The sequence below is a fragment of the Terrapene carolina genome, unplaced genomic scaffold, assembly GCF_002925995.2.
Source record: "Terrapene carolina triunguis isolate 2854851 unplaced genomic scaffold, T_m_triunguis-2.0 Scaffold68, whole genome shotgun sequence".
NCBI lineage: Eukaryota > Metazoa > Chordata > Testudines > Emydidae > Terrapene > Terrapene triunguis.
Window position 1 is genome coordinate 40,582,681 of NW_020664419.1, and position 12,552 is coordinate 40,595,232.

Below are 12,552 nucleotides of genomic sequence, written 5' to 3' on the forward strand. Positions count from 1 at the left end.
CCAATACTTCTGTTAGTCTTAAAGGTGCCACAGGACCCTCTAGTATTTTCCAGTCACTAATAACCTAACTTACATTTGATCTAACAATTTAAAAATGAGAGGCTGCCTAGAAATGAAAGTAGATGACCATCTGCTGAACCATCAAGACTCCCCTTAAACACACTTCCCTAGCTCAGTTGTGATTTTTTTTAAATATATTTTTTTTTGGTCCAAAAGTTATGGCCACCGTTTGTTAAAGTTGTGGTTTGGGGTGCAGATGGATGGGAGTTGGGGCGTTGTGTAGGACTAAACTCGTGTTTTGTAACTGACTAGATGTCAAGTTGGCAGTAGGGTCCTTCACCCTACAACAGGGGTTGGATAACACCTCCACCCATTCCTCCAGGCCCCAGGAAGAGTGAGGCGGAAGGGCAATCCCCTGCACCTTAGAGCCAGCCCCAGCTCAGAGATCTGTGGATGCCCTGTGGGTGGCTGACACCACTAGTGTCAGCCCTTTAGGAGGCACAAGCCTCAGCCCCCACCCATCCCCACTCACTGAGGCCTCCATAAGCCTGTCCCCTGAAGTGGATGGAGAGACACTGAAGGCAAAGTCCTCAGTGGCTCACAGGACTTGCTCCTGCTCAGAGCAGGCCCAATACACACCACCTGGTGGAGCTGGAACTGTATCTGGGCATACTGTGAAGCCAGCAGGGCTGAGTGGAAGTGGCAGCGCTTGGTGGAGCCAGGGGCAGAAAGCAGGGTGAGCTCCCCAGGGAGCTTGGCCAGGCTCCATCGTCTTCCTTGTTCCACCACTGTCACTGCCCCTACCAGGTTATGATGGAGGGGAATCTGGCCATATTTGAGTGAGTGGCATTGCTAAAAAGTTGCGGCGAATGTTGAAAGTAGCAGTTGACTGCAACAAAATCATGGCCTGTGATTTTCTTACAGCCTTATGAATAGCATAGTAAAGAATCTGTCTACTTTAGCTACGTGTTGTGACTAAAATGAATTTAACTGGTGGAAAATATTTTTCTAATTACTTGGTAATGCCAAGAGTCCAATCTTACCTACAATTTGAAAACAAAGAACCTTTGCCATACACAGTGAGATGCATATTGTGGGACAATATAAAATAATCATAATGCGTATCTTTATTTGGGCATATTGTTAAACAAAGAGGAGGGAGATTTTATTTTTTTTATTTTTAATTTCTTAGCACCAGGAAGAGATTGTGATCCTATGAGAACCAAGTGTTTTACTGCATGTGATTTTAAAATTAGCACATGTTTTGCATTCTGAATATAAACCCTCCAGAGCCAACAAGACAGTTCAGCTTTCATGTGATCTTAGCACCTGAGCTTCATAGGGGTTTGCACCTTCACAGATTTTTCATTTTCACTAGGAATACTAACATGCAAGTTATTTAAGTCCAGATGCCCAGATATCATGAAAAGTTAATTTAGGAAAAATGTTATTCTCAAATGTATCACTCTTATTTATTAAAAAAAACCTTCATGTTTTAGAAATCTGTGTAAGCCCCAGCTTGTCAAAGTGAGGTTACTAAACAGTAGCATCAGTCATCTGTAGGTTATTCTTTGTAGGAATATATAAGCTTTTTATTATTTATATCATTGTGCTTTGTTTCTTCTTTCGTGTGTGTGTGTGTGTGTGTGTGGTGTGTTTAACTTGCACGTTCTAGGTCATTGGAGCTTTTTTTCTTTGACTGTGTTCTCAAAGTTATTTGAGCTCTTTGTTTCTATGAAAATGTGTTTAATATATGTTTAAGGCAATAAGATTTAATGCAGCAGTTCAGGATACTCGATGAAGATTTGGTCATCTTAATCTTTCTTTTCCTGATTATTTAGTTGAGGTTTATTAAGTGTTTTTTAAATGTACCTGATTTTCACAATGGGCAACGTGCTAAAGAGCCAACCCCTTTCCTTCCTGATAAAGGTATGAAATTATGTCAAACCCTTTGTCTTTTCTGTCTTTGTAGTTCAGAGGTAAAGTGCCCCCTCCATGGGATCCAGTGTGCAAGATCATAGACTGGATTCTTGCCGTTTGGCACCAGCTGAACTCCTGCTTATCCCGTTTAGGTGCACCTGAAGCACTCATAGGGCCAAAACATTTCTTCTCTTGTCCGGTGGAGCCTGGGCATGGCCAAATCACAGTGAAGTAAGATTTATATTCCCTGATTGCCAAAGTTAAGGTATAGTGAGGTACTAAAAATATTTATGAACACAATGATCATGTGTTCCCCAAATCCAATGATATTTTTATGATCTTGAAAATAGAAGTATCATCTTTTAGTTGCAGTTATTAAAACTACTGTGTGCATAGCTTAAAATTAAACAGCCAGTAAAATTGTGCAGAAAACATACAAAGTTTCCTGTTTTTCCTGAAAATGTCACAATTGTTTGGAATGTTAAATGAAAGGAGCCCATGTTCCAACACTTTTGAAAACATGTTTGTGATTAATACAAAAGAATAGGGAAATAGCTAAAATGTTTGTGATTCATGGCTGTCAGTCTAAAACACACTGCATGGCTACATTAGACAGTCAATGAATCTTCAGTTCATATTTGTTTTGTGCACTAATCCGGCTACTTAGCATATTCATACAAAACTCCTGCAAACACATATTGTCCAGTCTGCTTTCCTACACTCTCACTAATGCCGCTATTAGTCTCCTCCAGTTCCTGCCTGACCCTGGCTCCAGTCTCCTGTGCCTAGCTCCTGCAGCTGCCTGACTCATTCCTGTCACTCTGTCATTACCTCCAAAGCTCATTTACTTGCTTTTTTCCTCCACCCTCTTCTATCCCAGAGATGCCCCAATCCCCACCAGGTGTCTCCCCAAAATATCCAGTCCATCAGTATCCAAATGTGGATTTGGTATCTCCTTGAAGCTTAATGATGGTTGTTAGTTACAGAATGAATCAATTATGGCATTGGGCGGGGGCAATATGTGAAAAAATCAATGTTTATAAAAATCAGTTAAATCTAATCTGGAACCGTAAACTCTGAAATGCCTTAATCTTAACTATGTGGTTATTGCATGGCATCACAACAGGACAGAGTTAAAGTTGCTGGAGTACCTTAACTATATATTTCCAACCATAATGGGTTTGGATTTATTTTAAGTGTAACCTTAACTCTGAATTGACTAGATTTGTAATATGTAGTTTGGGGATAATTACAGCATTGCTGTAATGTTGTTTTTTACCCTTAACTTTTTGAGATGTACTTTCAATCTTAACTCCATCTTAATGTAGTTTTTGTCAGGGAATAAACAATAAAAATAAACATAGCTACAATGAATACTTACTGGATTTATCTTGCTTGGCAGTGTGGTAATTAATAGTGTTGGCATTTAAATGGCGATAATTAGGTTTCATTGATGCCTCACTGGGTGCTATTGTTTCAACCTATCTGACTGAACAGTATGCTCAGCAAGACATCAGTGGCAGCTGTTTTTGCAGCCAGAAGTGTATTATACCTTTCTCTTTTGAAAGTGGCAATTTAGGCCTGATGAACACTAAAATATTAGGCCAGTTTAACTACATTGGTCAGGGATGTGAAAAATCCACACTCCTATGTGGTGTAGTTAAGCCGACCTAAGTCCCTGTCTAGACAGCGCTAGGTTGATGGAAGAATTCTTCTGTCGACCTAGCTACCATGTCTTAAGGAGGTGGATTACCTACACCAATGGCAGAATCCTCCCATTGGCATAGGTAACACCTATACTGAAGCACTACAGTGGCACAGCTGCAGCAGCTTAGCATTTTAAGTGTAGACAAACCCTTAGATTCTGGAGAGCAGAACAAGTAAATTAGGAAGACTCCAGTTCCATGGCTCTTGCTGATTTTCTGTGCCCTTGTATTTCTGTTGTCCTTGGTCTTGAGAATTAAGTGTGATCTTCCAAAGGGAGTTTTTTGTTTTGTTTTGTTTCATCATGATGTATAAAGGAGGTGTGAAAGAGACTTTTCTTAGCGCTTTTCCCCCCCTTTCTTTCCCCTCCCCCTTGTTTTATACTTAGAAATATAAAATAGGCTCAAGGCTAGTGTTTGTTGATATTGTAGGACTTAATAGATTTTCATGTATTTTGGGAGCTTGAGCAGGACATGCCGGAATGAAAGACAGACACAGGGATTGACTTAAGCGGCCAGATGCAACTTTATTAACTTAACAATAGGGAGGGTGTTATGTGACCACCTCTCACATACCAGACATTTAACTGGCTGCAGGTTTACAGGACATGTATCATATAACTAATAACCAAGATAGATGCTCTTCAGCCTACCCTTCATATGCTGCTCGATTCTGTAGCCTGTCATCCTCCCCACATGCGAGGATGTGGGTACAGGGTATCAAAGGGGACCTGGGTCTGCAAAGATTTCATGTCTCCCTTCTCTTTATAGGCCCAAGTTCACCAGCAAATTCCCAGGTCTCATTTACCTCTGGGAGCTGACACTGTATAGCCTTTATCTGCATTTGTACAGTAGCTGCAAGTTGCGACAAAAAAACATTCCTATATTATTTCTTAATATTATTTGCCATTTCTTCTCTTTTAACCCAGCCTCCACAATGCTGTAAGCAAGGCAAAAAAAATCACCAGACTGTTGCCAGTTTGACCCAATGAGGAAAAATTCTAAAAATTCTAAAAATCCAAAAACAGACAGTTGGTCAGACCACAGCATCCTGAAGCACAGCTTAGTATACATCAACTACAAGGAAGGAAGGCAGAGCAGTCATAAAGACAATATGGCTCATGAAATCCTGGACAGGTTTCAAATTTTGGGAAGGAGCATAATAGCTAATTGGCTTCTCCATTCCCTCCCCCACCCCCAGGCCAGCCAGGGGCAGGTAAAGAAAGCCTCTTCCTCATGCACATTTCTCTATGTAACTAATATTAGAGGAGGGGCTGCTCCAGCTCTCCCTCCTCCCCTTTATTTGGGAGTTTGGGCATCATGCATTTTAGTTTGACCAAACATCATCCCTCTGCCTTGCGCTGATTGGGGAGGGGAGGGTATTTCAGACAGACGACAAATGAAGGAAGAAGGATATCAAATTTTAATGGAAACCACTTTTCTTCTAACTCTTTGGACAAGCATTTGAGTTAAATTGTTAACAAAAATAAAAAATGCAAGCCACTTCCTCTTTCGGTCAGGCTATCCAAAGATGTCGGTTTCTAATGTTAAAACAAAAATAAATTAAAGGCATAAAATCCTTTTCCCCTACCCTACTTGTAAGTCATCTTTAATAAATAAGATATGTGTAAAACATGTTTGTTAACTTGTCCTGATTCTAAAGTTTTCTGTATGCTTCAAGGTGGCTGTCCAAATTATGGAACACTGTCATTGCTCCCAGAGTTCAAGAAGCAATACTCTCCAGAGCCTCTGTGAAGAGACCGCCTGCACTGGGACAAACAGCAGCCAAAAAAAATCCTAGTCAAGGCCAACAGGCTGTGGTTAAAGCAGCTCTCAGTATCTTGCTAAACAAAGCTGTTCTGCATGGCTGTCCTCTTCCACGAACAGGTAACAGTGAACAAGCTCAGCTAGAAAGCAAGCAGTTGTATACTGGAATTTCTTAAGCAGGATTAACATTATTTAATGATTTTTTAAAAAATAAATGTAGCACTTTTCATCAGTATATTTCAAAGCACGTTAGAAAAGATGTCAGTACATAACATAGTAATTTCACAAATATGGTAAGTCTTGTGATTAAAAGACTTTGATCCCATTGAACGGAATATTAATGAGAAATCCTAGAGGCCATGTTATTTCTTTGCTAACTGCATATCACTGCTATGGCTGCAATGCACTATCAGCATTTTTAAAAAATGTATATTAATATTGTTTCAGATCTGGATAGATATATAGCAGACTTTAAAGGAGGAAATTTCCCCTTAGCCATGGTTTCAAGCTACAAAAATTGTAATAAGAAAAGAGGAGAGAATGCTTCCTGGAGAAAGGTGAGCACAAGTCCTCGTAAGAAGTCAGGCCATTCATCTTCCCAATCATGGAGTAAGCAGGAGGCAAATACAGAAGGTAAAGCTTGTTATTTTGGGCCACAGAAAACATGTTAGTCTTTTGTGATGGGGGGGTGGAGGGAGAGTGTTTTTGAGATGAGTAGATATGACCCTGGAAGGAAAATGGTTTTTATTTTTTTCATGTTTGAACTTCCTTTTAATTCTCAGCAAAAATAAGGTACACTTAATGTTCACTTCTTTTGAAAATTGTTCAGCTCTTTTGCTCTTTTTCTGGTGCTTTTGAAATAGCCTACTTAAATTTATTTTTGTTCTGGTTAAATGTCTTTCCTGTTATTTATAGCACATAAAGTGTTAAATGACATAGTAAGCAAGTCAGTTAAATAATCTCATTGTTTTGCACCCTTTTTATATATATACACAACAATAATGTAAATGGTTATAATAGAAATAATTAAAATCAGACATACTTTCTCATTCTATGATCCTTTCACTTTTGCCAGCTAAGTAGAATCAAGCCAGGTTAGGACTTGGATGGGAGACCTCCAAAGAATAAGATAGGGACTGTAGGAAATGATGTTGGAGATGCAGTTGGTGGCACTCTTTCCTCTACCTCAAAATGATCAGATGGGCAAAAGTCTCTGGATTTTAAATTGCAGGCTTTTTTTCTAAGGTTTCCTCTTCATTGCCAAAAATAAATTTAAAAAATCCAGAGTTCATGTAGGGAAAGACATTGTATTTTAGAGGTTCTAAGAGGTTACTATATAGTTTCAAGTATGCTAATTAATAGTTGCTTGATACTTTATCTGATAACTGGTTTGATGCAACTACAATAGTGTGGCAGATATAATTAATTAATAAGTGGCATTTATAAATTTATAATGCCTGTCACCCAGAGATCAGAGATCAGCCAGTAAATGGTTAATGATAAACTATACAGGGACTGAATTATCCATATGCAAAAATCAACCACTTCTGGAATGGAAAATAGCATTCTTTAAACAGCACACAGAGAGGACACCAGAGGGTGCTGCAACCAAGGTTGATGCAGGTTGCTTGAGCTCTGAAGTAGTCCACGGGAATCCCTGAACATCGTCCCCTAAACCCCACCATGCAACCCCTAGAAATATTGTGCCTGACTACTGAAACCTCCAAGGTGCCCTCTAGCTCTGCATCTTCCTCTCCAGATCTGAAAGCACTGAAAAAACAGAGATCTGCCTCCCCGCTTCTGCAAACAAAATGGTGCCTGAATCTGATGGAACGCAGCTGATGGCTTATTACAACAGATGGCTGCAGAGACTGTTGAAATTAAATCTAGTTTCTACCCTACCACCGTGCCTCAGATTCAGAGTGCCCTTACACACTCTATCCAGATGGAATGGGGAAGTAGAACACAGAATTTCTGAAGTGGAAGATAGTCTCAAAGAGAACAAATTACGGGTTATGAAGAACTGTAATGATATCAAGACTATTAAGACTAAGCTAATTGATCTAGACAGTGGCTCACAATGTAACCTGAGAATTGCGGGTGTCCCTGAGGGAATAAGGAAAGGCAAACCCTCTGAATTTGTCCCTAAGTAAATTGTTGGATCTGCTGGTAGATTTTTGTTTTGAAATAGAGTGGGCACACCGGGCCATAGACCTCCCTGCCAGCTCCAGGAGGTCAGCCCAGAGCACTGATTTGTGAAGTTCCTGAAGTTTACCACTTAAGGACCTTATATTGCAAAAATCAATAGGAAAAAAAAGGAGCTCTTGGGGGAGAACCAGCAATTAAAATACTGCTTTTTCAAGATTATGCCTGTGATATGGTTGCAGTGAGGGCAGCTTTTAACCAAGCACAGAATTTGGCTAAGAAGATGGACTAGAATTATTTTATTAAATATCCAGCAATGCTCAATATTAAAGATGGCAACAAGATAGTATCAGTCAGGTCCCCCCAGAAGGCAGAAAAATACCTCAAAAATCTGCAAACTCCTCCCTCGCAAGAGGAGACATATATGGAATGATTCGACTGTATGGAATTTATGTATTGTTCTCTGAGATCTGATATGGCTGCTCTAAATAAGTTGATAGGTGTTAATTGATTGATATGTTCTTTTTTTCTTTTTTTTTTTTTTTTTTTGGTAATGGGTGATTAGTATAGTTGTAATGTTTGGGGCCCCAGGGGCTGTGATGATGTCCACATTTTACCTGATCCGGTTTCCCCTTTGGGTGTCAAGTGTATATTTTTGAACAGTTTAAACAGATTCTTCTTTGTGATTTCATGGAACTAATGTGCGTTTCTCTCGCCACTATATTTTATATTTTGGGGTTTTTAATTAATTATTTAATTCCTCTTTCTGTCCTCCGTCTTGTTACCCTCCCATGCTGGGAATTTCCTTCTCACTCCTGTAGAATATGTACTGGGAAGTGACATCCTACCCCTGGGCTGTATAACTTTTGCTGCTTAGATATGTAAGAACTGTATGCTACTCAGGAAAATTTGCAAATTTCTCATTTATTCTCAAAGCAGCTTTATATTTTATCCAGTATATTTTAACAATGATGGCTCCAGTAATTAAACGTCTCTCCTGGAATATAAAGAGTTTTAATAACCCTGTTAAAAGAAAAAAAAATATTCAGTCCTTTAAAAAGAGAGTATTGACACTGCAATTCTCCAGGAGACGCATCTGACAGAACTTGAAGCTTGTAAACTGAATAGAGATTAGGTAGGCTTCTCAATTTCTAGTTGTTTTAATTCTATGTGAGGGGTGTTGCTATAATACATAAAAAGTTGACTGTAAATATTCTGAGCACAAGTTCTGGCAGGGAGGGCAGATTTACTGTCCTCAAGGCTAAAATTAGCAATTCTGTAATCATATTTGCCAATTTCTAGAAGCCAAGTCAGGGTGATCCCAAATTTGTTCATAATTTTTTTATGAATATAAATGACATGGGTCACCATTCTGTTATTAGAGCTGGAGACTTCAGCGAAACACTAGACCCAGTCCTTGATAAATCTGCTCCATCTCCATATAAAAACATGATTACTTGTCAGGTATTTCATACATACATGACTGATTTAGGTTTACAAGATGTGTGGAGATTGGGTAATCCTATGGCCAGAGACACTAGTTATTGTTTTTTATTTGTTTGTTTTCCTGCAGCTCATTCAAGGTATTCAGAATTGGACTATTTCTTAGTGTCAGAAGACTTGATCAGTTCTTTCACTGATTATGGCATTTGTGCTATTGTTATAGCTGACTGTGCTCCTATATACATTTGTCTGTTAGGCGCACAGAATATGTACCCCTAACTAAAATGTGGAGCTTAAATACCATTCCGCTGTTTGATACATCATGTGTTAACTCTCTCCAACAAGAGTTAGAACTTAAAAAAAAAAAAAAAAAAAACATGCTCCCACCACTTCATCAGCTGCCACACTTTGGGAAACATTTAAAGCCTTCATCAGAGGCCATACCATCTCTTATGCCACCTATAAAAAAAACATGGAGAGAACACAGAATTGAAATCAATACACTTCTGTCCCAAAAGGCAGCTTGCTTTATTCAGTTTGAAGCAAAACTACTGGGAATCTGGCGAGAGAGCTGGCAAGCTGTCAGCATACAGACTTAAGCAAAAGGCTAACAATAATTACTACATAGTCCAAGGTCTTTCTTGGGTTTAATAATAACTGTAATTACAGTTTCACTTAGAGTAGGCAGGAGAGTTTGCTCATTCTTGGTCTCACTGAACATGTTCAATATGTAGGTGTTAAAGTTTCAGAGAACTTTTTGTAAAAATTCAGTTGGGAATCTTCCATAACAGACATGGCTCCGATAATTTGCATCAACTGATTGATGATCTTGCCACTTAGAGAGATGCTAAAGAACCTTTAGCTGTTATTTCTTTAGATGCTGAAAAGGCTTTTCGACGCATACCTTTTTTACATATTAACAAAATTTTGGACTTGGTGTATACACCTCTACCCCGATATAACGCGACCCAATATAACACGAATTCTGATATAACGCAGTAAAGCAGTGCTCTGGGGTGGGGCGGGGTTGCGCACTCCGGCGGATTAAAGCAAGTTCAATATAACGCGGTTTCACCTATAACGCGGAAAGATTTTTTGGCTCCCAAGGACAGCGTTATATCGAGGTGGAATTTATTTCTTGGATTAAGTTTTTATACTCCAATCTAACTTCCAGGGTAGTTACCCATAGTATCATTTCTGCCCCATTTCCATCACAGAGAGGTATGAGGCAGGGCTGCCCCCTTTCTCCTTTTCTGTTTGATTTAGCTCTAGAACCTTTAGCCATTGCCATCTGGGCAAATCAAAATATGTATGGTATCAGGGTGGGCCAAACAGAACACTAAATTATGCTCTATGCAGATGATGCTCTTGTGTCTACGCCTAAGGTTACCATTCCTAACCACTGTTAATAAGTTTAGATTCAGGATATAAAATTAATTAAGGTAAATCAGAAATCTTGTGCATTAACAAATATGTCCACAAAGGCCTTTTCTCAAATTGGGATTTTCAATGGCAATCCTCTTATATGAAGTATTTAGGAATACTGATTCCCCAAAATATTCAGGACATCCCTAAGACAAATATATAACCAGTTACTGTACAAATGGCTAACGATTTGGAGAGATGGAGTTTGTTAACCCTCAGTGTGGGGGGTAAAATTAATATACTGAAAATGAATGTCCTTCCTAGCATTTTATATGTCCCTATTTCTAGTCCTCAAATTGTTTTTAAGAAATTCAATAATATTTTCAGAACATTCCTTTGGGTTGCAGGTAATTTGGACTCTGAACAAATTAGACCTCTCTGACTCTGTGAGGATTTCTTTTTCCCAGCTTGGAAAATTATTGATATCTCCTTTTTGTTAATTAATGCATCTTTGTGGTTATTAGATGTGAGTACACAGACTCCTCCTTGGATTCAGGTTGAACCAGTTTGATATTGAAAGCTAAGATGGAGCCCTCCCCCTTAAGTTTCATTCTTGGATATGCTCCTGGTACCTGGGGGAGATTACCTGGTAACAAGGCAGCGTGGTTCTAACATGCAGCTTATATTGCTAAAAAATTAATACTGCAAAAATGGAAAAATCGATTCCCACCGAATATTGATGCCAGGCTCAGTGATATGGCTGTCCTTGCAACTAACAAACAAACTGGCATTGTGCAAAAAAGGAATGTCTGAAAAATTCAAAGCCATTGGCTGACTTTTTAGAGGTCTGTGATTTACTGTGGACCCTGAAGATAGATATGTTGCTTCCCCTCCTCTCCCTTTATCCTAACCCTCTTTATTTGCTACTTGTATTATGATGAATCTGCTATTTTGGTATATTTGTTGTATTTGGAAAAAATAATAAAAATTATAAATAAAAAAACAGCCCACACCAAGATTCTACACTAGTTCAGAAATAAAACTGAAGAATACCCTATACAACTGAAACTACAGGGAGGATTTTAGGCAGCCAGAATGAAATTTCTGAAGGTGTAATTTAGATAACCTATTATGCATAACATTCCTACTCTGGTAACAAGAACCATGCTATTTTTAATGTCCACAAGTAAGAGGTCTAACCTCAGCTTTATGTCTTAAATAAAAGAGATGGCCATCCCAGCAGCACAATACCCCCTAACCCTATGTTAAGATATTGGTTTGTTCAGTACTGACTCAGGGAAAAGAGTGCTATTTCTGAATGGCCACTACCACTTCCTAAAGCAGACTGGGTTTGCTTGGTAGTCTTCCATCCAAATTCTGACCAGATCTAATCCTGCTTAGTTTTTGAGAGTTGATGTGAACACAGCTCAGGGTGATAAGGTTATTGCTGTCATACCTTGTATCTAAGGATCCTTTTGCACTCTTGGTAACGTATATTAAGAATAAACATTTGGAGGGAAACTGAGACAAAATGGGACAGTGGATTTCATTTTAATAGCCTTTCACCTCTGAGTTCAAATGCTCATTCTGATAACAAGTAATGATGAATTGGTTGGTTTCCTTCTTTCTGAGAGGACCAATACTGGTGTCAGTAGTCACTGTGATGGCAGAACTTGGTGGGGGAAAGACTACCTATATCAGGTCCCACTCAGGCCCCTTTGTGCCATTGCAATAGTGCCATGGAGCCTTAACGTGATCTTGACAGGACACAGGGGCGTGCTGTGCTCTGATGATCAGCAAATAGGAATATATTTTACCTATTCATTACAGCTTTTAAAATGAAGAAAACAATAGAATTATGCTGAGTACTAACAAGTTAACTTCCCCCCTCTCGTGCAGGTATACAAAGAAAGAATGTGTTGCAACAAAATTGCAACAAAATGGCTTCTCTTATCAAAAAGTAAGTCAGTTTTTTTTTCTTTTAGCACTTATCAAAGAGCACAGATACTACTGTGTCAAAAACCAGTTCACTCTTATGAGTAAGTGAAGGGTTTATGTTTGATATGGTTACTTTTGGTTTCAGAGCTGAAGAAGTGTAGGCTTTTTAATTCTAATTTTGGGGGGGGACGGGACGGGATTGGAGGCTTTTAATTATAATTTAGAACCTATTTCAGTAGCTCAAACCTTGCCACAGACTATGTTCCTTTAT

General features: G+C 38.9%; 1 protein-coding gene across 1 annotated transcript in view; it reads left to right on the forward strand.

The window, feature by feature from the left end:
• Positions 1-12,552, forward strand: part of CTTNBP2 (cortactin binding protein 2) — a 191,928-nt gene that overhangs the window by 164,033 nt on the left and 15,343 nt on the right. The window contains 4 exon segments of the mRNA XM_026648734.2: positions 1,973-2,151; positions 5,305-5,510; positions 5,838-6,023; positions 12,243-12,303. Of these exon segments, the coding sequence (XP_026504519.2) occupies positions 1,973-2,151; positions 5,305-5,510; positions 5,838-6,023; positions 12,243-12,303 (632 nt within the window).